We start from the raw sequence: 27,225 nt of genomic DNA on the forward strand, positions 1-27,225 counted from the left end.
GAATCTCAAAATTATTACATATGACATATATTACTAACACAGTAACACATGTCGATAAGAGATGGAACATCTCAAAATTAGCCTTTTATTTCTTTGATTTTATAAGCATAACGGAAAATCTTGATGCTTTATTGGATATCTAATACAGTAATTCAAACACGTGTAAATGTGCTGGCAAAGACAATGGTGTGTCATGATAAATTCGAAGTCAATTGATAATATTAAATGTTCCAATAAATACGATTAGACCATTTCAAATTAGCAAGCATTTAATAATTCAACACAAAACAGTTATAAAACAAGACAAAATTAGGTCAAGTAGGCCAATATTAACAACCGGCCAAAACAACCAAACCCTATTTTATTTTCGTTCTGTTTCTTTTTCGCTTTTTGGTCGTTTTCACGTTTGGCTAACCAACCAAACAAAAGAGACTCAAACGGAAGAAACAAACCAACCAAAACCCCTCCCAAATACAAAAACCAAACCAATCAAAAACTTCTTTACTCGCGGATGGCTCAAGCCTTGGCTCCACCACTCCCGGTGGTCACCACCGTCTCACCAGAGCCGCCGCAGCCGCCACCACCACCGCAGCAAAAGCCGTACGCTCTACAATACGTGACGGATCTTCTTGGCCGGATCGGTATCAAAGACACAGACAAAGATGGCTCCATTAGCCCACAGAGTCCGAGGAGCCCTAGAAGCCCAAGAAACTCTATTCTCATGGGGAAGTACGAGCTAGGGAAGCTTCTCGGCCACGGAACCTTCGCTAAGGTCTATTTAGCACAAAACATCAAATCTGGAGAAAACGTAGCCATTAAAGTCATTGACAAGGAGAAGATCATGAAGAGCGGTTTGGTTGCTCACATTAAACGGGAAATCTCGATCCTCCGCCGCGTCCGCCACCCTTACATCGTCCATCTATTCGAAGTTATGGCCACGAAGACCAAGATTTACTTCGTGATGGAGTACGTTCGAGGCGGCGAGCTGTTCAACACGGTGGCTAAAGGTCGATTGCCGGAGGAAACTGCCCGGAGATATTTCCAGCAGCTGATCTCCTCTGTTTCGTTCTGCCACGGACGCGGCGTTTACCACCGTGACCTTAAGCCGGAGAATCTGCTCTTAGACAATAAAGGGAACCTTAAAGTCTCCGACTTTGGTCTCAGCGCGGTGGCAGAGCAGCTCCGGCAAGACGGGCTCTGCCACACGTTTTGCGGGACTCCGGCTTATATTGCGCCGGAGGTTTTGACTCGGAAAGGGTATGATGCAGCGAAAGCCGATGTTTGGTCTTGTGGAGTGATCTTGTTCGTGTTGATGGCTGGTCACATTCCGTTTTACGACAAGAACATTATGGCTATGTACAAGAAGATCTACAAAGGGGAGTTTCGATGTCCTCGTTGGTTTTCTTCGGATCTTGTTCGGTTATTGACTCGGCTTCTTGACACGAATCCGGATACTCGGATCACGATACCTGAGATCATGAAGAGTAGGTGGTTCAAGAAAGGATTCAAACATGTGAAATTCTACATCGAAGACGATAAGGTATGTAGGGAAGATGAGGAAGAGGAGGAGGAGTCTTGTTCATCTGGCAGGTCTTCGACGGTTTCGGAGAGCGATGCTGAGTTCGATGTGAAGCGGGTCGGGTCAATGCCGAGACCAATGAGCTTAAACGCGTTTGACATTATATCTTTCTCTTCAGGGTTTGATCTGTCTGGTTTGTTTGAGGAAGGAGGAGAAGGGACGAGGTTTTTGTCAGGTGCTCCTGTTTCAAAGATCATAGCGAAACTGGAGGAGATTGCGAAAGTTGTGAGCTTTACGGTGAGGAAGAAGGAATGGAGTTTGAGGTTAGAAGGTTGTAGAGAAGGAGCAAATGGACCACTGACAATTGGAGCTGAGATATTTGAGCTGACGCCATCTCTTGTGGTGGTGGAGGTGAAGAAGAAAGGAGGAAACAGAGAAGAGTATGAAGAGTTTTGCAACAAGGAACTCAGACCGGAGCTAGAGAAACTGATGCACGACCAAGAAGCAGAAGAAGGAGAAGAAGTTGTAGTAGAAGAAGCATTGTATTTGCCATCTGATACTGAATAGTAAAACAGAGGAAGGCTGTGAACAAGAATACAATAAACAAGATTATCACATTCTTTCGTTACTATTGATTTTTATTCATTATTCTTGTTATATATTTACGTTGGGAATTCTGCGTTGATGGTGCGTGACTGGGAGATTACGGAGATCTTTAAGATTCACTTCAATCTTGTAAGCTAAGATATCTCCCTAATCTCCCAATGTATGTGTATGTATATAAATATGTAAGTGATATTGTAATGTGAGTGATAGGAAGATGAGAGAAGGAAGAAAATGCAAAAGAGTGAGATATGAGTAATTTATTCGGTTTTTGCTGGTTACTATATGGCCAGTTTTTCGTCAATTTCTCATATAATATAGACATGTAATACAAGAGACGAGCTTAATGGAAATTCTTTCTCGGCCTTCCCCTATTTAACTGTTTTGTTCATCCTAAGCTTTAATATTTGCTCTACTCCATGAGATTCTTTCATCAAACTTTTTATAGAGTTTTAAAGTAACCTTTGTGACAGTTTTCATCAGATGCAAAACACCTGAATGAAAGAAAACAAAAAGAGAAGGTTAATTTGCTTTCGTTAATCAAAAGAAAACTCACAAAGATTAAAGGTTTAAGGTGCAAAGATCTCCATTGTCTTAAGGTAGAGGCTAGTGTAAGAGCTCGCAGGGACGCAGAAATCTCCAAGTTCAACGAAGGTCACCCCGGGGCCAGCACAGACTCAGCTTCTTTTCCACTTTTCTATTTTTAGTTTTGTTACTTAAGTGTTATTGAAATGTGAGTAATAGAAAGATGAGAAGAAAATAAGCAAAACACGACTGAGAAAGTGACTTTATCTGCTTAAGCAAAAGACGAGTGATTCTTATTAGGTAAACTCACAAACGATGAAGCTGCTGCACATGTAAATCAGTAAGAGATATTTGGGTAGATTTTAGGTTCACAAAACAATCAGAGACTTTCTTTACACTGGTGAATGAAATGACTATATCCGACAAGTTCTATTCAAGCTAAAACGTATGTATAAACCTGATGATCCTGGGGAGGTCACATCTCGTTAAGCTTCAAGCGCTCATTGATGAGATGTATGAGAAACCAGTTCCTGCAATAGATGAAGTAAACACCAACATAAGTTCAGCTTGTGCTTATGCTTATGCTTATTCATATGTGAAAACATGAGATGCTTACTTCAGAATACCGGATATGATCTCTGTGCATGTAGGTAGTCTTAACAATAGTTTCCCAATTGGTAACGTCCCTGGAGGTTTCGTTAAGATCTTGCTTTTGGGGATTGAACGGATATCTACGTGCAGGGATCAGAGACGTTACTGAAGGCAAATTATGCAAAAGCCAAGATTCAGATGGCTTCTTGGGAGAAGGTGGTGCAAGAGGAGACCGTTCACGACCACTCGTAATACTTAAATTTTCAAAAGCTTCAAGATCAAGATTGGCCTCTGGTTTCTTTCCTCCCATGTCTGCTTCCTTTGGAATGATCATGTCATTTGAGTTATGCTGATCATTGGTTATGGGAAAATTCTCGGTGTCCACATATACTGTCTTCTCCGAGAGAGAGCTGGTTGAACCATTGCTTTTTGGGTAGAGTAATTCCTGAGACCTGCTTCTGTTTCTAATATGCTTGTTCAACCTGTTAGCCCTCAGATTCTCAGCTTCCTTACGAGTCTCAGAGAAACACGCAGGGTGAAAGGGAGAACTGTTCCCTGTACTTCGAAATGGTGACATACACCTAGAGTGTCTGTAAGGGGATGAAGACCGAACTGCAACAGTCAGGTTTGGTTCAGAGTTGAACTTCTTCCCAACACTTGGATGTATTGGCGATTGAACTTTACCACCCAAATTGTGCTTAGAAACTGAATCAAGAGCCAGCTGAAAAGTGTACATGAGGTAATAGTCAGTGAGTGTTTAATCAGATCAATAAGAAACTAACAGGAGTTGAAGGGAAGGAGTCTGAAGCTAGAACCTTTTTTACAGATTGGAATCGAGATTTGAGTTGAGAAACCTTGCTTGACTTCACTTGATGATCATGGCTGTGTTTAGCTTTAAGACCAGGCACTGTGTTCAGCATGCCTAGAGATTCTTTAAAGCACAATTGTGGCAACATCCCACAACCTCTCTTTGGAAGATAAGCGTACTCAGAAACTCCATCATCTACATCATCCTCCTCGCTTTCTTCATCATTTATGTCTTGGTGGTCATAATAAGGTGGAACTATAGACTCATCATACCTATTAGGAGTTTGTCTCTTCTCCCCAGGCACTAACTCTCTTATCTGTATCGTTGGTTCAGACATAAAAGTCGATGGTTTCCGATTCGAAGCATAATGAGGCTGCTCTACAGTCATTGCTTTGGCAGCTGGTAAAAAACGATTCAACATGAAATCCCGAGATTGAGCATCCGCAGAACGGTTCAGTGGTTTCTTCGTCTCAACAACACCATATCCACTCACACCACTTAAGCTGTGGTTTATAGAAAACGAGTCCTTTGGAGAGAGTGTGGCACGCGCATCAGAAAACACATCATCTTCATCCTCTGATACTTCTTCAACCTGCTTACCCTTAAAACTCTGCAACCTTGTCAAGTTTCCATCAATGGCTTTCTCCACAGGACACTTGAGGATATCCATCACTTTCCCTGGTGGAAGACATGGTGTGAAGACTTGCTGCGTCGAATCACAGGCTTGAAATCTGAAATCATTTCCTTTAAGTCTCCCAGGAGCTTGCTCCCATGTGAAAGGAACAGAGGCAGGTTCAGTAACCTGATCTAAACCAATCTCTGGGACAAGAACTGGAAGAGAAGAAGAACCGTTTGTGTTAGAGTCATCAATGAACTTATTTGTCTTGTTTCTGCGGACAGAGACTGCTTTATTCCTCTGCATCCGCCTTGTTGAAAGAAGAGGTGCGTTGAAGTTCAGCTTCCTCTCCGCCATAGGAACTGAAGGAAGTTGCTAGCAATGGCTCACAGACCAATGAAACTCATTGATGAACCAACCAGATGGGATAAAAAAAAAAAAGCCTTTTTGATATTTCCAAGTTCTCTATAACAAATCAAACATGATTGTTTTCAGTAATCTGGATTCTAATTTCTATCCATACAAAAACCATATAATAATCATATAGAGTATCACTCTCTCTCACGATTTGTGGATTATCTGAAGAAACAAACAAAAAGAAAAGACCTCTGCGTAAACTTTTCTCTACTAGAAACTTCAGTTTAATATATAGTAATAAATACGCACACCGCTAAAGAATTTAGGGACCCATTATATATATTAGGAATTGGAATCTAGTCAATAAAATATGACATAATCATATCCAACTCAAATCAGACCCGTGATAATAATCATGGCAAGGCTTTTCGCAATTAAAAGTAACCACAAAACCCATAATTTTTTGAAGATTGTGATAATCCATGAAACTAAGTATAGTAGAGAAAAGAAACTTGATGATTGAATCTCAACTCCAGAAATGAAGAGTGAAAATGCAGAGTTTTAGATAATCTATGGAGAAATCAACGCTAAATCGACAATTAACTACTTAAAATTCATTCTACAATCAAAATGTTTCCGGAGAGAAAAGCGCAGATCGGAAGAAGCTAAGAGTAGAAAAAGAAACTAACTTGAAAGTGAGAAAAGAGAATCGTCGGAGTCGTCGCTTGAAAGAATCGTTGTCCACGCCGAGAGAGGGAGAGGAAGAGTCTTCTGAGACTTTAAAGAGTCCCGAGACTTGAGTAGGCGTAACAGAGAGAGAAGTAAAGCTTCTTTTTTTGTTAGTGGGAATGTGCCGTGAAGATGAAGGAGACGAAGAAGATGGGACTCGTGGAAGAGGAGAAGAAAAAGGAAAGCTTCGGTTTTGGTCACGAGAGGTGGGACAGTTGCTACTCTTCCTCTGTAAATTTAACTTTTATTTTTGCGTTTGGTCAAGATCAAGTTCTGGCTCTATGTACATTAATAGGAGTGGCCTATTTAATGAAATTTAACCGGACCAAACCAAACCAAACCAAAACCAAATTCAAGTTACAAAACTTAGGAGTATTCTCAATTCTGATTAATTAGAGACGTTTGGAAAATTACAGATTTTGTCTTCAATGCGTTACTTACAGTTATCAGTTATACATAACTGAGCACTGAGTACCGTATGATTATGAAATAATTATCAAATTATGAGTCTTTTTACTTTTTTACTTGCATTTTTGCGGAATAATCTAAGTTGTGGACCGACACAATGGGGAATGATGGAAGCAAAGATTTTATATTTTGCGACACCAACTCAAGTCTCAATCTATCATTATCAATCATGTATGTATAAATTAAACCACCAACTGAACTCATTTATTATTTGAATCACCAATATATTTGCCGTTATTATACCATGAAGTCTTCTATTTTAATATAAGTGGATACTTTTCTTCATAACTTGAGAAAGTTTATATTGCCAGAGAAGTGATGTTATAATGTACAAGTAATGCCATACTATATAGTATTTTTAAAATTAAGTTGTTGCAAAAATTGGAATGCCAAACATCTATTGTCATTCTCTTAATTTCTATTTCTTTCCATTAATTTTCTTTGACTATTTTATTCAGACATAATAATTGAAACAATGAAAGCTATTATCATCATGCAATGGAATCCCATCCCATACAACAACTAACAGATGGAAACAACTAATTTTTTTTTTTTTTTTGAAACCTATATTATAGTTTATTGGTGCTAAAAATTTTGAACCAAATAGACTAGTTAGCAAGGCGCAACCTTATTGCACATTTTTTTTCTAAATTTCTTATTCTATGGTTTCGTTTTGGTGTTTTCACTTGAAGAATTGGTGATAAAATTTAGTTATATCCACAGCGAATGATGTCACATATTAATCCAAAAATGTTGATCATGTGGCCGACAATCATCCCAAGAGATTAGATGGTAATTTGTCCCACTCGTGCAAAAGCAAAATTTGTCTAAATAACTATTTTAAAAGATTTTAGTAAATTGATTTCAAAATTCACAATTGGTGAATTTCCATTTAGAAAACTTTGCTCTGTATTAAGCTTCCGAATCTGATATATATTCGAAAATAGTATGCAAAGAAAATATTTTCTACACCTACTATGATCCTCAGATAAAAACGTTCACAGATACAGAGAACACAATCCAAGATAACATTCAAAGTGAGCCAAAAATTAACGAAATAAAACAAATAAAGTGTGTTTAACATTAAGCAGAGAGATAGAAAACGAAGAAATCAGATCGACGACAGAAAAAAAAAACACTAAAATGAGATTTCAGCTCTGTTCTTGAGCTTCTGCAGCCTCCTTCTCTTCATTGGCTGCAGCCATCAATTCATCAAACTTCTCAGACTTGGCAAGCGTTATCTCAATCTACAAGTCGTGAAGCCACAAAATTAGCAAACAACATAGCAATTATCCAGAACAAAAATCATAGAATGAAGCATGATTTATCACAACCTAAGCAATTTTTTTTGTAATGTTGAAATAATAACATCTGAAAACTATACCTTGGCTTTCTGCACAGGATGTCCCTTTGAATCGTCCTTGATATCAACAGTCGAAGTCATGATCTCTATAAGAAGAGACAATTTCCAAATAAACAATACTTAGTCACTGAATCAATGAAGATCTCTTGTAACATTTGCTCATTCAAGATTGAGAAGATCTTACTCTTTTCAACAGCAAAACCATTGTTCTTCAATATCTCGGCGACGGTTACAACAGTAGCAATGGCTGCAAAATTAACGTTTGATAAGAAACCAGGATAATCTCTTCCAATTAATAAAGCTCAGATAAGATTAGGTAAGATCAAAGATTGTAATCCCATGACAATAAAAAAGGAAACTGCTATTCAGGCAACTTTTAATTTAACGAGCTTAGATACATTGCTTAAACCATACATTAGATTTTGATATCTACACAAGATCATAAAGAGGGAAGCAAAATAACATTACCCATTCCAAGTGCAGACAACTCTACATCTGTGTACTGCTGCATGTATCTCTGTAAACGTAAAGACGTTTAATTAAAAGAAGGAGAAAAAAACATTCATGAATCCAAGAAATAAGCATTTCATTAATCCAAGATAATAACACAGAGCACCAACATTCAAACAGTTTCAGATTTTACCATTTACAGAAATAACTCATAGAAGATACTATTCACATCTAAATCACAGATTTCAATAAGAACATTTTTCAAATCCATAGATTTCAAGCTTAAACGAATTTATCAGTAATCAATTTAAATGGGTTTTGTACCTTGGCGAGATTGACGTAGAAGAACAATGGCTTCTTAGTGTTGGAAACCTGAATCCGATTCTTCTTCTGGGAATCGACGGCCAAGCTCATGTTGTTCACTCCTTCTGTGATACCTTCCATTGAAACTAACTCAAAAATCGATACTTCTCCTAACAAAAATAAAACTTCTCTCCCACTCTGTCTCAGAAACGATGAAAATTGATAGAAAGAGACGATGAAGTTTCTCCTTTGAGAACCAAACCCCCAAAAAACCCTAACTCGAAAACCGAAACGACACCGTAGGTAAATATTAGAATGGGCTTGAGTTCTGGCCCAAACGGCCCGGTAAAAATGGCGGATAATTATTGAAAATAATATTTATTTTGGACATAATCAATTTTCGCGATCAGCAGAATCGGCGTTATCCGATCAGATCATTGAATCTTTCGACAAGACTCAAATTGATTTCGAAACACTCGCCGGAGAAGCCATGCCGGTGTTCAAGGCGCCGTTTAACGGCTACTCAGTGAAATTCAGCCCCTTCTACGAGTCACGCCTCGCCGTCGCGACTGCTCAGAACTTCGGAATCCTCGGAAATGGCCGGATCCACGTGCTCGAGCTCGCTCCCGGAGCTCCCGGAGTCACCGAATCCGTCGCTTTCGATACAGCCGACGCCGTATACGACGTCTGTTGGTCGGAATCTCATGACTCCGTACTCATCGCCGCCATCGGCGACGGCTCCGTGAAGATTTACGACACAGCTCTTCCTCCTCCGTCTAATCCGATTCGATCTTTCCAAGAGCACGCGCGTGAGGTACACTCCGTAGATTACAACCCCACGCGCCGGGATTCCTTCCTCACGGCGTCGTGGGACGATACGGTGAAGCTCTGGGCCATGGATCGTCCCGCGAGCATCAGGACATTCAAGGAACACGCGTATTGCGTTTACCAGGCGGTTTGGAACCCTAAACACGGCGATGTATTCGCCTCTGCTTCCGGAGACTGTACCCTGAGGATTTGGGATGTGCGAGAGCCTGGATCCACCATGATCATCCCTGCTCACGATTTCGAGATACTGTCCTGTGACTGGAACAAGTATGACGATTGCATTTTGGCTACTTCTTCTGTGGACAAGACGATCAAGGTGTGGGACGTGAGGAGTTACAGAGCTCCGTTGGCTGTGCTCAATGGGCATGGATATGCGGTGAGGAAGGTGAAATTCTCGCCGCATCGGAGGAATTTGATGGCTTCTTGCTCCTACGACATGACTGTTTGCCTTTGGGATTACATGGTGGAGGATGCTCTTGTGGGTCGTTATGATCATCATACAGAGTTTGCTGTTGGGATTGACATGAGTGTTCTTGTGGAAGGTCTAATGGCGAGCACAGGTTGGGACGAGCTTGTCTACATTTGGCAGCAAGGGATGGATCCAAGAGCGAGTTGAAAAAGCTAAGTCTTTTGATCAAAAGAGACTCCTTTTTTATTTATTGTGGAATTGGTTCTGTTTTGTTTTGTTAGTTGGAATAAAATTGGGATCTTGCATAAGAGCGGATGTAATTGATGGAAATTTCACAGATGATTAAGCTCCTGTTTTAGTGTATACAATACATGAGCTTGTTACAAGAAGAGCTGATCGAAACACATACTAGCTTTGATATGATATGAAGGTATCGAAAACATAGTTTAACTCTTGATCAGAGAAATGAAATTGTTAGCATGTTGCAACAAAAAAAAGAAGTATATTTCAAATAAAGAAAGGTCCTTTTTTATTTGTGAATGTGTAGGCATTATATACTATCGTGGAGTTCTCTTCTAATTTGTTCAACAGGCGCATTACTAAATTATGAAGATGTTTTATAGGTAGATATTGTGACACTTCTAGCCTCTTGCCATTTGTTACTGTTTTTGCTTAAATACAGTTGGCTTATGTATCCTCGCTTTAGGTTATATTGTATCTAGCTTCTGCCATTAGGATTCTTCTCTGGTATCCTAAGCTTGTATCTACGTACCGTCTCTCAAGACAATCTTTCTTGATATGTTTGGTTTGATCAAGACTTTCAGTGTGATTCATCGTAGCTATTATCCTCTTTCAGATCCTCTTGAGCACATTCCCACGGAAACTCTTTGCAGTTTTGCTGTTGATTTTATTTAACCGGATCGGTTTAGGTCCAATTGAATCTAACCGAACCAATTTGTGGGTTCTGTTAATTTCATTTTGGTTTGGAATTCCTACCAACATTTTCTTTTGTTTAATCAAATCCAATTCGGTTTTAAATTCTTTTTTTTTTTTTGGTGGGGCTGGTGGTGGTGGTTTAAATTCAACCCCGTTAGCATCGTTATTTTAATCTACTAATTACATCATTTACTTTCATTAACTCTAAGTTAACATAAAACTATGGTGTAAAGTTGTTTATCTTTATGATGTGAATACGAGAACCAACCAACATTTTCTCTATAAGAACTATTCCTCACGAAACGCAAAATTAACAACATCATAAGGGAACCGAAACATAGATGATCATGACTAACATGATTACATCTTTAGCAAAATGGCAATTATCTTCTTTTTTTTTTCTTCTGAATTAATATCATTATCGATATTAGAGGGATCAAGAAAATTAATCTGAATTACGCTAAAATTACTTTGATATCAACTTACTTTTTCTTCTTCTTCTTTCTTTTCTTTTCATCTTCAACACAAACTATACCAAAAATTAAACTAGACAACAACAACGAATAATAATATATAATGGAGTTATTATAAGTAAGTTGTAGAAAACTAACTAAGAAACACTTTTGAGTTTGTCTTTGAACTTTGTAATGCAACACTATATTTGCCGGTGAATACAAAGAATGACTATTCCTACGAAACAAAGTTATAGACACATATATATATATATATATATCTATATACATATATAATTTGTTGTTTCAACAAGATTTGTTCCTACAGACGTTACAGACATATTTAGTAGTTTGAACTAAATGTGCTTTCATTATTAAGTTATAACCAATATATCGGCTGATCCTATGATCGTAAGCTAAGCACCCAAAATATATTTATCTATCCTAGCTAGTTTCATTTACTTACCAAAGATCTATTAATATTTGCATGTCATATACACTAGATGGAACATATTCAATTTTACTTCTAATAAAACATTCTATCAGTTCAAAGTTAAATGAAAAGAAGTTCACCAAACATCAAAATGTAAAAGAACGAGAGCAAGAGAGAGAGTAGAGTGAGAGAGAGAGGATGGGTCCATGAGTCAATCACTTTCAAAAGAAAAGCAAACCCACATGATCTTGCTTCTGGATATATTGAAAACACACTTCTCTTATTATCCTTTCTTTTTAGGTTTATTATAAAACATTTTAATATCCTTATTATGGCATATGTGTCTACATACTCTTATTTATTTCGAAGAAGTTTATGAAATGAATCCATAATCTATTAAGGTTTGTAGTTATCTCCGTAATTAAGCGGTTGAAGTTCAAAGTAAGACCTGACCTTCTCAAAACAAACTCTATTTATTTGGTTGAATTAACGTGTTGTATAAATCAACCTTATTTTGATTACTTATGATATAAGGTCAAAATATAACTAACAAGAAAAAGAATGAGGTAGTAGGATCTGAAATCCAACAAGATGCGTGCATATCTTGTTAGGATCCAAACTAATGTCATCAAACCTCGACTATTTCTTATTGGATTGACTTTTAATGACACTTAAAGACAACAAAACGAATAAAAGCACCAAAAAGACAATAGGGAAAACAGAAATTGCAAAGATAACAAGTTGGTTCTAATAGTTGTTATATGGATTTGGATCCGTACTAGTATTTTTATTAATTATTATGATTTAAATTATTGAAAATCTTTTATAATATGAATCTTGATTAGAATTAGCCAATCACACCACGTCAATTTTTTTGTATGTTTAAAAAGTTAGCACTCGATAATTTTATCTGCACAATATTTTTTTTCTGGATCTTTCATTACACTATAATATTGGTATCAAAGTATTTATATTAAGCGACAAAGCATGGAAGACACGAGGACGAGGTGATGATGTATATGAGTTTAAGAATATGATAATCTACTAAATGTTTTGAGTATGCATGCACACATGAACAACAGTTTTATGAAAACTAATGCTACAACAAATAGCCCTTTATAAATTAAGAACAGACATCACAAACTAACCGACATAAATTGACAACGAGTCCGACTAGTTGCATTCGGCAAGACTTACTTGTAATAAAATTAGAAAAATACATTATCTCGTTTTAAAATCTGTTCAATTAACAAAAGTGTTAGGATAAGTAGCTGATTGTTGGTCCGTGACTATTCGGGGTAGAAGCGAGAAAACATTACCACTATCTGACTAACTAATGTCTTGAAAGATCTTTTTAAGATAGGGTTAAGTTGGTGAAATTGTGGAAAATGATTTGTAATGTGTGTAGTGTTGATATATATAATGGAGACCCAATGATGCTACAACATGTGTCTACCCATAAGCACCCAGCCTAGATGAACCACACTGTGCATTATAAAAACTAAAACTAATTATAAGATAATTAAAAATGTAGAAGAAGAAAAAATAATTGAAAGCTTTATAGCGAGGAAGAGGGGTCCCCTCAAATGCGAATAGAACGATGGATCCAAAAGGTAAAGTACATTTACGTTACATCGTTGGGTGCAATTATTCATTCCATCTATCTCAACCCCTCTTTTGTTCCCTCTCCCCACCAATTTTTAATTTTATTTTTAAGAACAAACTCCATTCATATTTGTATACATACTTGTGTTATTGAACTCTTCTTTCTCTTTACTTCATTTGTTTGTTTATATTAAGGTTTTATTCAAATGATTCTACATCTCCGTATGGTTTATGTTCTGTCTCAAAGGAATACTTTATAAAGGAACATATACATCTACCAAGCTTTTATAAATTTTACTTTTGATATTATATTATTGACTTTAAGACATATACATCATCTCCCATCTCAATCAAAAGGACAAGCTCCACTTAGTTATCTCATGATTACTTTATACGGATCACAACTAGTAGTTCCATATATACTGTTTTGGTGCAACGTGATATATGTATAAACAAATGTACAAGACAGCTAATGAAAATTTCAACACCTTCCACAAGCTTAGGTAAATGCTAGTTCAGGGAATATTTAAAACTCGAGCAATGCCAACATATATATAAAAAAAAAGAGTGATTATAACGTATATTCCTATCAGCCGCTGAAAAAGAGCAGAAAAAGAGCAACTAACAAAAACCATAAAACTATATATTATATTATACACAGTCACATAAGATATACATTCAGTATACAATATTAAAAAAAAAATTAAAACACACCATAAGACGTCAAAAAAGGAGGACAAGAAGAAAAAGAAGAAATAGAATTTAAATCTAGCTAGTTCCCCTCAAAGCTTCTCTCTTCAAGATCACTTGCCTTACGTCTCTCTCTTTCTCTCTTTCATTTTTTCTCTCATTTTCATCTCAATATTCTCTGATGATTTTCACAAGAACTAAAGTCTTTAAATTAATTATTTTTCTTCATTAAAAAAAAAAGAAACAAAAGAGGATGAAGGAGACAATCAGGTGCTGCATCGCCTGCATTCTACCGTGTGGAGCTCTGGACGTGATCCGCATCGTACACTCAAACGGACACGTGGAGGAAATTAGTGGCACGATCACGGCCAGCGAAATAATGAGGGCCCACCCGAAGCACGTCCTCAAGAAACCTTCTTCTCCACCGTCCGATCATCATCATGAAGACCGCGATGACGTCATCTCAGCCACGAAGATCGTCATCGTCCCTCCCGAAGCTGAGCTCCAGCGTGGCAAGATTTATTTCCTCATGCCTGCTACTAAATCGGATAAACACGCCGCCGGAGGAAAGACCCGCCGGGAAAAAAGCAACGCAAACGCCGTCAAGAAGCGTGTACCGAATCGTCGGCGTCGTGATCAAGATGGTGGTGATATTAATAAGTCTAACGGGGAAAATAATGGTAAAGATAAAAATGAAGACAAGGATTTATCGCTGATGGTTTCTGATGATCGGTACTTGACGGAGATATTATCAGAGAAAGTCGCGACTCAAAAAGATCGGAGGAAGGGACGCGTCGGCGTTTGGAGACCGCACTTAGAAAGCATAAGTGAAGATTGAGGAGAACTTCTTCAATATTGCTTTTATTTTTCCAGAGAGAAAAAAAAGAGTTTATTCATATTTTACTCCTATTTTTTTCGGCTGCGGTAATTATTATGTCCATTTTAGAACAATGGTTCATGAAAGTTCTTTCATCGACGAAAGTATTCAAGAGAAAGTTTTGCTTACTTTGAATCATTTTTTTTTTAAAAGTCCTCATGTTACTCTTGTACCCACTTCCTAGTTTTTGTTTCTAAAGACATGATTAAGTAATGCAACAAGCATGTTTTTTAACTTATCTCATCTCATGGCCCAAAATATAAAACGTACAGGCAAAGTCAGTGTTCGTTCGTTATATATTAGCTATATAGGTTGCAACTTATAAACCTAGTTGCTGAAGCCATCAAACGAGAGTATGAAGATCACCAAATCATACATGTGGTGGATAACATGCTACGGAAGAGTGCTTAATCACTACTACACAAAGCTATATATAGCAAAGCGTCTACAATAGGAGAAAGAGGAAAATGCAAAAACTTAAACTGCTAACTGTGTGATTCAGACGGGGAAGAATACTATGAAAATCTTGAAATTTAGCTCAGGATTACCATAGTTATCTCCAATATTACAGGCCTTATATAACTCTATGTTGTCTCTTGATGTTGTTCGTGTACTATTTGCATAAGTAAGATTGCTTACTTCTCTTTAAATAGAACCTGAAAAGTATTCAAAACTTCATGTTGTCTGGTGGTATATAATGCATGCTTTTTTTTTTTGTGTGTTGCTGCCTCATCAAATGCTTGGAGATGCTATATACATTTAATTTGTACCATTTGAGCTCAGGTTCTTTTTTTTTTTGGTATCTGTCTCAGTTTGTGAATGCGTATATATAATACCTTCTGTATTCCCATTCTAAGACAGCTTCAAGTTTGTGTAGAGTAGGAAACCGCAAAATCTCCTTCTCATTATTTTTTCCGCCAAAAATGTAATTGAGGCTATTTTCGTCATTTCATAGAGTAGGATATTTTCCATAGAAATAAGTTTGTGGTTAACGGCTTTTCTCCAGTCCAAATTACATAAAATGCGTTTCTCTTCTTCACGCCAAAAATTTATAATCTTCCAAGACTATAAAATCAAATCTTTTACTTCTCTGATTTCGCTTCAATCAAATCGTTAAAAACCGTAAATGGCACATCTCTCCGCGAGACTGAAGCTTCTCTCTAGCAGCAATGGAAGATTCTCGTCTGGTGTAGTCGATTCGACAGACAAATTTCGCCAGGGGCTTTACATGGCCAATCGATCGCCGTTGATTCGTCTGCGCAGGAGCCGATTGAAGTTTGATGGGTTTCGCGCGAGGGTTTCTTCTTCGTCTTACTCTTTTTCTTTCAAGAGAAAGAGAATCAGGGATTTAGATGATAACACTAGTGAGAAGAATCTTCTTGGTAACGACGAAGACGGAGATGACTGGGATTTTGACGGAGACGACGATGATGGGTTAGGGAATGATGATGATCTGTCTTGCTTCAGAGGCTTGGTTCTTGACATTTCTTACAGGTCTTTCTCTTCTTCTCTCTTGATTTTTAGGTTCTTGACATTTCGTTTGTGTTACCATTAATAATAAGCTTAGTATTCAGTATTCTCGTTGAATGCATGTTTGAATTGGCTTATTAGGCTTCCTTTCTTTTATGTATTAGTGCTCAATTTCTGTCTAGAATGTGGCTTAATTCTTTGTCCTGAATCACAGTGTAAAATAATGGTTTTTTAGCTCACTCTCTGTTTGTTCAAGTTGATGCATACTTGAAATGGCTAGTTGGAATTTGGTTGTATTGAAACAGTTTCCTAATCCATCATTCTTGTCGATCACTTTAGGCCGATCAATGTGGTTTGCTGGAAACGCGCAATTTGTCTGGAGTTCATGGACAAGGTCAAGCCAAAAGCTTTTGAATACCCATTTTGATACTTATTGTGATGGAATCGTAAATTCAGGTTTTGTATTTTTTCGATACTGCCCTCTCTAGGCCGATGTTCTGGAGTATTATGATCAGACTGTTGATTCTCCTAGCGGTTCATTCTATATACCTGCAGTGTTAAGGGTATGTAGAACAATGAGTTTAGTTAACCAGTTTTTTATCTCTTTATGTTAGTTTCTTTTACCACTTACATTGTAAGCTTACTTCTTCGTCTTGCTTCAGGTTCCACATCTGCTTCAGGTTGTCAAGAGAAGAAGAGTGAAAAACTCACTGAGTCGTAAGAACATTTTACTGCGAGATGATTACACTTGTCAGTGAGTAGTTTTCTCTGTCCAGTCACAAGCAGTTTCTTTGTTTTTTTGGCTGAAACAAACTGTTCTTGCTGCTGACAGAGCTTTTTGTTATTTGGGATATAGATATTGTTCTTCCCGTGAAAACTTGACAATTGATCATGTTATGCCGATTTCTCGAGGTGGAGATTGGACCTGGCAAAATCTGGTAATGTGATTGATATTGAAGTAGCAATTGTGCTGTGGTTGTTATTGCTTAAAAAAATTCAATATCAGTTTTAAGTTTGTTCATGTGATGTGACATAGGTAGCTGCATGTTCAAGATGCAACTCAAAGAAAGGTCAGAAGACAGTGGAAGAAGCACACATGAAGTTACTTAAGGCCCCAAAGGTATTTTCTTTAAGTTCTAATATGCAACAAAAACATTGTTTTATGGTTAATGTTTTGTTGGTTATATGGCAGGAACCAAAAGCATACGACATTGTTGCGATACCATTAACAAATGCAGCTATAAGGCTTTTGAGATCGAACAAGGCAACGCCAGAAGAATGGCATCAGTATCTGGGGAAATACTCATCCGCACCATAGCAGTTTCTATCAAGGAGCGAAAAGGGTCGGTCCAAGCCATCTTGTTGATACTGAATGGTGGCTTGATTGCATATGTAGATTCATATAGTTTAACTTCAAACTGTTCACAGATTGTCATGACTCATGGACTTGTTTTGAGTGTTGCACTCAGACATGTATATAATACGTAAATAATGGCACCAGTCTCAGAATTTAAAGTCCTAATTCATTCACAAATTGACACAACTTTGATTTGTAACAATGACATTCACTCACTCTTCTATCAAAATCACCGTGATCAGATTGTATGAATGAAAGATAATCATCACTTTGCATGAAAGTAATGGGTTTTACTGGTTTAAGGTATTGATAAAGTGGTGTTTTAGTGACAAAATTTGGAACTCATTTTTTGAGTTAGTGCAGGAATCTATTTAAAACTTTTATTTTTCCAAGTTTTCTCAGTGAAGGTTTTGAGTAAGGGTTTAGAAAAAAAGACTATACTGGTTCTGTCTTGCTGTTTTTGGTCTTTAATCAATTTTTAAGTTTATGTTTCTGAACAACTCCTCATGTGGTGACTCTGTATGCCGGCTCTGGTTACGAGCTTCCGTGTAGCCAGTTGCTAGACAATATATTGCTATATTATCAAAACTGTAGCTTGGTTTGGTTTGGTGGTCTCTAGACCAAAAGGGTCATCTTATATTTGGTGGAAAACCATAAGCTGCACAAAGTAAGAAACTTTCTTCAAGCATTGCTCGATTACTTGATTCAGGTTTTTGCAGCAGAGTTACTGAACCAAAACACAACAATGGTATGGCACTATACGCAAGATGGAGGAAGCCAGTAAGGGTCTTTGAAAGAAGTGGGTGCACCTTCAGGAGCTTGAAAATGATGGAACGTTGTGTCAGCGAGATTGTAAATACCAAAGCCATGGCCTATAAAATAGATGGAGTTAGGGTTGAGACCGGGGCACGAGCTGGCCTCCACGCAGAAAGCCTCGCTCATTGAAAGGAATATGCACACATCTCCAATGTCCTCTGTGTAATACATGTATCTTCCTTCCATCGTCGTCTTCTCTCTAAACACCATGAACCGCCTCGTCGTGTAGTTAGTTCCTTCATGACTCATCGAGAAGAAACGTTGCGCGTACCTGAAAGCACACAAGCAACAACATAAGCCATTCTATGAAAAACATTCATGCTAACTAAAGAGAGAGAGAGTGTGTGTGTGTGTGTGTACCATTTGACAAGGAAACGTTCGCCATTGGAGACTGAGTCCACAAGGTGTTCCGTCCTGCAACACCAACCCAACAGCTTCCACTCAGAATCATCCAACTCAGGAAGGTCACGGAAGAGCAACTCATGGATCTTAGGGCTTTTGTTCTTCTTCAAATGGGGATCCCATGAGTACAAGGAGTTGCCTCCAGGACCAGGCAAGTAGAATCTACGGTCTCTCTTGGAATACATCAGGTTTGAGTTCTCCAACTTCTGCAAGTTATTCTCGAAAAGCATTTCCCCGAGGTTAGTCCAACGCACGTCACAATGTGGTCTACATAGACTGAGTTGTCTATCCAACAACTTGATAGCAACCACGAAGTCTTCATCACGAGGAGAAGATGATGACATTGCCACGTTCCAGACTACGTTTATTTGGTTAGAGTGTACAGAAGCAAGTGAAGGCAGAGGAATCATTGTTGGGTTTGACTTGGAAGCCAAGGAATGATTGTAAAGGTCGCTTATACATAGTGAACGTTCATGATCGTTGGAGAAAACTCCCCATCCACGTCCACTTCCTATCTGTCTCGAATCAACGAGCTCTTCGGGGAATGTTTTGTTCGGAATTGTAAGCATCTCTTCCTTTGCTGGATCAAACAAGAGGATATCTCTTATGTCGCTACCGTCCGGGAGATCATTCTTGACCGTAGTGCCAAGCGTTAAATACGGAGTGGTTAAGGAAGATGAAAACAAACGGAAGCTCCACTTGTGTATCTGCAAAAGAATATAAACAACACCACAGAGATTAAACAAAACCAATTATCTCTAAGAATGTCTTTTGCCTTATTATTTGAAAAAAAAGTTGCATCCTTTAATTAAGTTCAACTAAAACAGAGCAAGCACAAGAGAGGGAAGGGAAGGGAAAGGAAGGGAAGAGAGGCTTTACGAGGGCATGGTTATAAGGAGAGAGTTTGCAGAGTCCGATGAAATTCCGAGACATTGTTGCAGAGAAACTGTAAATTGAAGCTGATGGCATTAGCAATACATGGCCTCGATATATCCTATAGGGAATACGGGTCGAGGCTTCTCGTGATTGGAATCAGCAATTTGGGTGAATTGAAAGGGAATTAAGAGATTGGCTTGACTTGAGGAAGGAGGTCTAGTGCAAGTGTTTGACGATATGCCCTCACCGAAATAAAAGGATAGGTCAAAGTCAAACACTTAAAAGACTAAACAATTCTTTTCAAAGCCTAAGGGTTAATTCATAGTAATATAGAAATATTAGGACTAAAAACGATAGTTTATTTCTAAGATTATACAAAAGTCATAAATATATATACTCAGTCCTTCTGTTTCTCTCTTTTGCAAATATATATATATATATATATATATATATATATATATTGATGTGTTTCCTATGAATGCCCTATGCAACATTATGGTTCATGCCAGTGGTGGAACTAGAAAAAAAAATTACGGGGTCAGTTATAATGTACTATGAATAAATTTTACAGGGGTTATTTAAATAAATTATCATATTTTATATCTTTTTTTTTGATAAAAATACAAGTATATATAAAAAAAATTTAGATTTCACCTGGGTCATTTGACCCACCTCCCAATATGCTCCCTCCGCCACTGGTTCATGCCATTGACTCCCACATAAATAAGTTATCAGTGCAACTATGTTGATGTATCATATATGGGGTCACCTATTCAGAGAACATTTTCTAGTTTTGACATTGATATTAAGTCATAACCACACCAATAGTCTATAGGGAGGATATTTGTATATTGTGTAATTAGTCATTTACTCACAAGAAGAAAAAAGCTCTTCTTTTCCATTAATTTTTTTTTTTGAACGGCTTCTTTTCCTTCTATGTTTCGATAAAGAAGAACAACGACAACCAACTAATTACTTAACTGACAGATTAACCAATCTCAGTCCTCTCCTCTAGTTAACCAATTTAACCGTCTTTGATAACTATCTAAAATAAGAAATTTGACTATCTCAATATACTAATATGATACTATTGTGAAGAAATATCACTTGATAATCAATTAAAACATTTTTTAGAAACTTATCTTTGCCGACCAAAAAAATTAATAGCTAAAGTGATTGATAGGGAAAAGAAAGATGGATACAATACAATAAGAAATGGACACAAATTGTGGTGGTAAAGTATTAGGTAGAACTAATAACTAAAACGGCCATGACTACAAGTCATCCACGGATCTCATCACTTTCCTTCATCTTCCACGGCTTCAAACTATAACTCTAAGAGAATAAAGTTAATGTAGCCATAGAGAGAGAGAGTGATATAATTCTTGTATGGGAACTAGGAAGATTTGGAGAAACCCATTTTGCATCGATTATGCTAATTTACTCGCATAGTTGATAGTTCCAAGTATTGATTATGTGTACAAACACATACAAGTTACAACAATCTTTAAATGAGGAAATTCATCGTCATTATTGAAGAATTATCAACATTTTTTTTTGTAAGAATGTTAAATTTTATTCAAACAAAAAAAAAAACTGTTTTACATCAGTGATGTGCGCAAGTTTTGACATTATTATCGACATTATTTTGATAGAACCAAATTTTATTCAAACCAAAAGAATTATCGACATTATCATATAAGTATTTGAAATGTACTATATATTTGTGTATGTGCTTCTCATTCATTGGAATTTTCTTCTAAACATGTAACCAACTCAACAATTCTATTTATTGACAAGAATACAAATTCCCATCTTAATAAGTACAAATCTTGACACAAAAACATTTATATGACAGTGACATCCTCTCACTCTACTTAAGTTCTATCAAAATAATCGTAACCAATTTCTTTTCTATACATAAAGTTTTGACAAGGTAAAATAAATGACTCTGACACAAAAGACAGAAGTGATTGGCTTAAACGACAGTTATGACGAGATTCATAATATTTCTTCAAAATCGAAAATGATTTTTGTAATCAAAACTATCATAGGTTAGATTTTAAATTACGAACAAGATATTCGTAACCCAAAATGGCAGTACATGTTTAATAAATCGTGCGAACCAATAACCTTACTTTCTTTGAACTTTTTTATGAAAAAAAAATACCTACTTTGATGAAAGTCTTATCTCGTAATAACACACAAAAGCTGAGGGTAGTTCGGTCTTTTCAAATCTGTAAACACATGAAATGGAAAGGAATGGCTTGCGGTATTGGCAATGTCTCTCTCACAGTCTCTCTCTCTCACAGTCTCTCTCTCTCTCACATTCTGCCTCCAAAAATTTCCCTCTCTGTTCTGGGCAGTTAAGCTGCCGCAATCCCACCCACTAGAAACCCATAAACAATCATTAATCTTTTCCACTTTTCCTCGAAACCCATTCCTCGATTCGTCGAGACCCATTTGGCTCTTTCTCCAAATTTTTTTTTCCAGCTCTGTTGATGCTTTCAAAGAACAGTTTTTTTTCTGAGTGTGTGCATTTACCAAGACTGGGTTTTTATGCTTTTGATTCAACATACAAAAATGCCGCTTTCTAGGCTTGAGTTAAGGAATGTATACGGTATGGGCCAAACCGAGCTGTGTAGAAATGTCGATCGTGAAGACCCCAAGGCGATTCTCAACGGCGTTGCTGTCTCTGAACTTGTAGGGATCTTGCGTCAGCTTGGTGATCTCGCTGAGTAAGTATTGAATTCGAGCCCTCAATCTCTGTTTTTTGCCTTTGACAAAAATTTGGGTGTCTACTGTTGAATGATTCTTTGAGCTAATGGTGAAGTTAAAGAGATGAGAATCATCGCTTTGCATGAAAGTAATTGGTTTTATACGGGTTAAGGCTTCCATTGGTATTCTAGCGATAAATTAGGAACTCATTGTTTGAGATCATTACAAGATTGCATGACCCTTTTGAGATTTTTTATTCCAAGTTTTCTAAAGTGAAGGTTTTGAGCTAGGGTTCAACAAAAAGGAAGAAGCTTCTTCTTTTTCTTCCTTTGCCTTCTCTATTGATTAAAATTTCTGCGAATGCTTTGCTGCTTCTGTTTACCATTCCCCTAAGATATATCTGTAAAATCTTCACTTTTGTGGTGTTTGGTCTTTTTGTCGTTAACTTAATTTATGCTTCTAGGAAAAATCCTCATGTGGTGGTGTCTCTGATATCGACCCTCCAAAGTAAGATACCAATAATTAGACAAACACTTGCTGGATTATCAAAATTGTAACTTGTTTTGGTTTGGAGTGGTCTCTGGTTCAAAAGGGTCGTCTTAGAATTAATGTAAAAAGTAATAAGCTGCAGAAAGGAAGGACCTTTTTAAAAGATTGCTCTTTCTGTTGATTCAGGTTTGCAACAGAGATTTTTCATGGCATACAGGAGGAAGTTATGGCTACAGCTTCAAGAAGCAATCAGTTGAAGATCAGATTGCAGTATATAGAAGCTACAGTGCCTCCACTAGAAAAGGCGATGCTTGCACAAACAACTCACCTACATTTTGCATACACAGGAGGTTTTGTCTTGTTCTCTCTTGTCAATTGTCTTATTGTCTTGACCCAAGGTGTCTGATACTTGTTAGATTTGACATTAATTTAGTTAATAAATTATGTCATCTGAGTTCATTGTAGGCCCAGTTCACATGCCTTTTCTTTTACCCCTATACTAATTTACCCTGGAGATGGCTAGCTTAGAATCTTGAATGATTTAAATTATTTACAATTTCTGCGAAACTTTAGTATAGATAGACATAAAATAGAAATGTCAGTAATGGTTGGTGAGTCCCGCTGTATTGATACGAAATGTCTTCTAGTAGGATCAGTATTTGGGTTTCTATTTTTTGAATTGATTGAGTTTTATGCCGTTCTCAGGTTTGGAGTGGCATCCTCGTATCCCAATTGAGCAGAATCACCTAATTTACGACGACTTGCCGCATTTTATCATGGATCCCTATGAGGAGTGCAGGGATCCACCACGGTTGCATTTTCTTGATAAGTATGACTCGCAGTTTTAGTCTCTTTAATATTGTATTATTTCAACTTGCAGGGTAAAATATATTTATCTGATATGCATGTACCATCATGTTACACTCAACTTTTTGTTTTATTTCCTCAGATTTGATATAAATGGTCCTGGTTCTTGCTTGAAGCGATACTCCGATCCAACTTATTTCAGAAGAGCGTCAAGCAACTTGGTTCAAGGAAACAAAAAGTTCCAAAATAATAACAAGAATTGTAAAATTAAGGTGTGGTTTCTCAGAATAAATTGGTATTAACCTTTTGCTGTTGAAATTTTTTGCACATGATAGTTATAGGTCTGTTTCTTTGACATGGACAGAAGAAGAAATCATCGTCAAGGAGTCGAGATATGTCACGTCTGGCCTCCATTGCTAACCAGAGTGCCAGGTAGAATGTAGATTTTATTGGCATAGTTAGTATACGTGTCCCAACGAATAGTTTAACTCGGTTTCTTTTCAACGTATTCATTGTATAACTAAAACATGGAATTTTTATTTCAGGAAGACATTTACTTCATTTAGTTTCAGTGGACAAACCTCTTCGTCTAAAACTGCCTCAACCAGTGACATGGAACAAAGATCTGATCAGCAAGATCGTAATTCTCACTCTTTTGATTCCAGAAGTGGCTCAGGCTACATCGAATGCCTTTCAACCGCAACCTCTTCATTGAAGACTGGAGAAAAACCAAAAGTTATATTCGTTTCATCCACCTTGACACCGGGCTCTTGCACCATCGCTTCTGAATGTGAAACCGAAGATGGACATGATCGTTTTCAGTTTAGTCCTTCTCAAGGGCAAGCTGCTCGTGGCTCTTCTTGCGTTAGTTGGGATGAGAAAGCAGAGATAGTGGAATCTATTGGTTTGCATACAGATGAGGCTTCAGATATGAAGGAGACGAACTCTGTTGTGGATGCACTAGACGAGAAAGCAAGCAATGAAGAAGGGACTGGTAGAGTTGATTTCCATTCTAAGGACATTCAAAATGCTAAATCAGAATCAGGACTACAACAACAAACTGGGATTGAGATTGTGGGAGAACCGAGGGATAGTGAACCTGAGACTGAAAGTGAAGGGGATTGTTTTGTTGATGCGCTTAATACTATCGAATCGGAATCTGAAACTGATCAACGGCTCCAAACTAGTCAAGAAGTAGTGAGCAGTTCATGTGGTCTTACAGACGAGAGATTGGAAACATCAGCGTGTGAGCAAGAAACAGAGAGGAATGCCAACAGTGTCGAAGAATCTTGTAGATCAGTGGAAGGGCTTATGGACTACGGTTTTGGAAATGACGAGAAATCTTGCGGTTTAGTGGAAAGGTTTTCATCTATAAATGCATCTGATGAAATGAATCATCAAGATACACGGGTGAGTTCAGATATCAGCCGTTCACCACGAAATGATCGTTGTACAAGTAACATTTCCGGTGGAGAAGATAACATCATCGCATTTACATTTGTTCCGGCACCTGAGAAGAGCTTATCTAATTCTTCAAACTCCTTGTATCATAGTGACCTACAAGAACATCAAACATCAGAAGCTGAAACTTCTCGTGATTTTGAAGGTATTAAAATATGGACTAATGGGGGACTGTTGGGACTGAAACCATCGAAACCTCCAGTCTTGGCAGCGCCATGTTCTTTAAGTCCGGATTGCAAGACCAAGAAAATGACAGTTGGTTCTGCAGGTGCTGAAAAAGACAAACCAGATGATCTTGTTGAAAATGCTTCACATAGACATGTTCTGAATAATTCTAGCTTAGCAACTCCAGGAACCCAAAATCCAGTTAGTTCAGATAGAAAAGCCATGATTGTTGTAGACCAGAGAGAGTGCCTTGAGACTTCTTCAGGAGTTTTTGGACTCGGTCACAAGTTACTCACTAATGGTTTCCGCAGAAAAGATTCATTTGCCCATGATAGAAAGACTGTACCAGAAACTATTCCAGAGAACGATGAAGTGACGACAGAGAAGAGCAGGTTTTGTGACCAACACATTGATGAGCAAACCTTGATGGATCCCTTTAGAGACGAAGCTCCTATTGATTGGATTACTTCGTCACCACCTCTTCAACACATGAAAATATCTCTCAATCCCGTTGACACCCTTCAGGCTTCCAGGCTGAAGCTGAAATTTTCAGATGGGGAAAACAACAATCATACATTTTCTTCCTTTCATTTGCTTCCAGAGGCTGCTACTTCCCTTCTTGATTCTTATTCAGACGACGACACTTTTTGTAGATCTTCTCCTTACATGTCAGATACCGATTATATTAGCGATAATCACTCCTTGTCAAATTCTGAGCAATGGGAAGGATCCAGTGACAGCCATGAAAGAAAAGAGCAAGAGCTATATGATTCCTTCCATGAAAGTAGGCATGTCGATAACAATGCTGAAGCTTCTTCTCTGGATATTGAATCAGAAAGTGGTGGTGTGGCTGTAGATTTTTCATACCTTCAGAATCCTGCTGAGCCTTTACCACCGCCATTTCCACCTGTGCAATGGATGGTTTCTAAGAAAGACTCAGAGAGATTTGACGACAAAACAAAGCAGTCCCTACAACTACAAGATGCTCTCAGGTTCGCCTTTGAGAAGCATATGTCATTGCCTACTGTCAACAAAGAACTGCCTGACATAGTGACTTCTGCTCATAAACGAGAAATTAAGGTACGGAGAAGTTTTTTACTTTTTTCTTCCTATTTGAGTACTGTGTGGGTCAGTTCCAATCGAATGTTAACAAGCATATGTTCTCATAGGTCCATCTGAAGAATAATGTCAGGGAGGACAAACAAAGTGCCAACGAAAAAGAGTCTGAAGCTGGAGACTTCTTGCAACAAATCAGAACACAAGTGAGTGCAGTGGATTCATTCTGTGAAAAAAAAAAAGTTGGATTTGGATTCTTGATGTGTTATATCATCTTTTGGTACTTTCTTGATTTCTTGTGAACAGCAATGCAAACTGAGACCTGTGGTTATGACAACGACGCTATCTGCTGCCGCAACAACTGACCCTACAATAAACACTAAGATCAGCGCCATCTTGGAGAAAGCAAACTCAATACGCCAGGTTCATCTTTTATACATCTATATATCCAAAGCAAACCTAATCTTTGGTTCAGTATCTAAGTATTTTTTTTTTGGTCCTAATTCCAACACATGATTATCTATCACGCACTCACTTTCTCTCGCTTCTCCTTTTCAGGCTGTAGCTAACGATGGAGATGAAAGCGATACATGGAGCGATACGTAAAAACCCTTTTGATCAAAGATTCTAAATTCATCTTTGTTATTTACTTCCTGCAAGCATTTTTATTGTATCATATCATATCATGTCTAATGTGTGGATTGTGTAGATGATGTGTAAATTTTGTATCTGTATCTTCAGGAAAAATAATGTAGTTCAAGAAATAAAGATTAAAGAAAAAAGTATAAGCTAATAACATTGTGGAACTTTTGATTTCAACCAAGAATGACACAGAGTACAAAGCAGTTAACACATCAATAACAAATCATCGATCTAGGCTTGGAAATGGTATATACCTCTTCAGCAAGTTTAGGCATTATGAGGAGCCTTCGAATTGTTGAAATCACAAAGATTACAACTAATTACGGGTTGTATGTTAACTGCGAGCTGTTAGCTACGAACTATGTGAACATTAATGGCTAAAGTTAATAAGAGATTTACATTTT

General features: G+C 37.5%; 8 protein-coding genes across 9 annotated transcripts; 5 read left to right on the forward strand and 3 right to left on the reverse strand.

The window, feature by feature from the left end:
* Positions 1-426: 426 nt before the first annotated feature.
* LOC18992168 (CBL-interacting serine/threonine-protein kinase 18) lies at positions 427-2,458 on the forward strand. Its single transcript, XM_006415533.2, has one exon. The coding sequence runs from the start codon at positions 512-514 to the stop codon at positions 2,084-2,086; it is 1,575 nt and encodes a 524-aa protein (XP_006415596.1). The 5' UTR covers positions 427-511; the 3' UTR covers positions 2,087-2,458.
* Positions 2,459-2,982: 524 nt separating this feature from the next.
* Positions 2,983-5,972, reverse strand: LOC18992169. Of its 2 annotated transcripts, XM_024152981.1 has the most exons (4): positions 5,709-5,972; positions 4,054-5,127; positions 3,264-3,959; positions 3,148-3,177 (listed from the first exon to the last, which is right to left on the reverse strand). In XM_024152981.1, the coding sequence occupies exons 2-4, from the start codon at positions 5,017-5,019 to the stop codon at positions 3,148-3,150; spliced, it is 1,692 nt and encodes a 563-aa protein (XP_024008749.1). In that variant the 5' UTR covers positions 5,020-5,127; positions 5,709-5,972. The 2 variants fall into 2 exon arrangements, with proteins under 2 accessions (XP_006415600.1, XP_024008749.1); XM_006415537.2 differs by lacking the exon at positions 5,709-5,972 and having other exon boundaries at positions 2,983-3,177; positions 4,054-5,019.
* Positions 5,973-7,178: 1,206 nt separating this feature from the next.
* On the reverse strand, positions 7,179-8,602 carry LOC18992170 (uncharacterized protein At2g34160). Its single transcript, XM_006415539.2, has 5 exons — positions 8,354-8,602; positions 8,048-8,096; positions 7,764-7,826; positions 7,601-7,665; positions 7,179-7,463 (listed from the first exon to the last, which is right to left on the reverse strand). Exons 1-5 carry the CDS (start codon positions 8,471-8,473, stop codon positions 7,368-7,370), a joined length of 393 nt encoding a protein of 130 aa, XP_006415602.1. The 5' UTR covers positions 8,474-8,602; the 3' UTR covers positions 7,179-7,367.
* A 130-nt stretch (positions 8,603-8,732) lies between these two features.
* LOC18992171 (peroxisome biogenesis protein 7) lies at positions 8,733-10,101 on the forward strand. Its single transcript, XM_006415540.2, has one exon. The coding sequence runs from the start codon at positions 8,823-8,825 to the stop codon at positions 9,774-9,776; it is 954 nt and encodes a 317-aa protein (XP_006415603.1). The 5' UTR covers positions 8,733-8,822; the 3' UTR covers positions 9,777-10,101.
* Positions 10,102-13,733: 3,632 nt separating this feature from the next.
* On the forward strand, positions 13,734-14,767 carry LOC18992172. The gene has a single exon (XM_006415541.2). It carries the CDS (start codon positions 13,939-13,941, stop codon positions 14,521-14,523), a length of 585 nt encoding a protein of 194 aa, XP_006415604.1. The 5' UTR covers positions 13,734-13,938; the 3' UTR covers positions 14,524-14,767.
* An 838-nt stretch (positions 14,768-15,605) lies between these two features.
* Positions 15,606-17,549, forward strand: LOC18992173. Its single transcript, XM_006415542.2, has 7 exons — positions 15,606-16,056; positions 16,372-16,426; positions 16,521-16,595; positions 16,695-16,786; positions 16,889-16,970; positions 17,069-17,152; positions 17,225-17,549. The coding sequence occupies exons 1-7, from the start codon at positions 15,689-15,691 to the stop codon at positions 17,348-17,350; spliced, it is 882 nt and encodes a 293-aa protein (XP_006415605.1). The 5' UTR covers positions 15,606-15,688; the 3' UTR covers positions 17,351-17,549.
* Positions 17,550-18,145: 596 nt separating this feature from the next.
* Positions 18,146-19,615, reverse strand: LOC18992174. Its single transcript, XM_006415543.2, has 3 exons — positions 19,487-19,615; positions 18,566-19,314; positions 18,146-18,476 (listed from the first exon to the last, which is right to left on the reverse strand). Exons 1-3 carry the CDS (start codon positions 19,574-19,576, stop codon positions 18,146-18,148), a joined length of 1,170 nt encoding a protein of 389 aa, XP_006415606.2. The 5' UTR covers positions 19,577-19,615.
* A 2,181-nt stretch (positions 19,616-21,796) lies between these two features.
* Positions 21,797-26,968, forward strand: LOC18992175 (protein SCAR3). Its single transcript, XM_006415544.2, has 9 exons — positions 21,797-22,221; positions 22,877-23,040; positions 23,396-23,519; positions 23,640-23,769; positions 23,862-23,929; positions 24,043-26,203; positions 26,293-26,385; positions 26,486-26,602; positions 26,738-26,968. Exons 1-9 carry the CDS (start codon positions 22,043-22,045, stop codon positions 26,783-26,785), a joined length of 3,084 nt encoding a protein of 1,027 aa, XP_006415607.2. The 5' UTR covers positions 21,797-22,042; the 3' UTR covers positions 26,786-26,968.
* Positions 26,969-27,225: the final 257 nt, after the last annotated feature.

Source organism: Eutrema salsugineum, unplaced genomic scaffold (assembly GCF_000478725.1).
Source record: "Eutrema salsugineum unplaced genomic scaffold, Eutsalg1_0 scaffold_5, whole genome shotgun sequence".
NCBI classification, from domain to species: domain Eukaryota; kingdom Viridiplantae; phylum Streptophyta; class Magnoliopsida; order Brassicales; family Brassicaceae; genus Eutrema; species Eutrema salsugineum.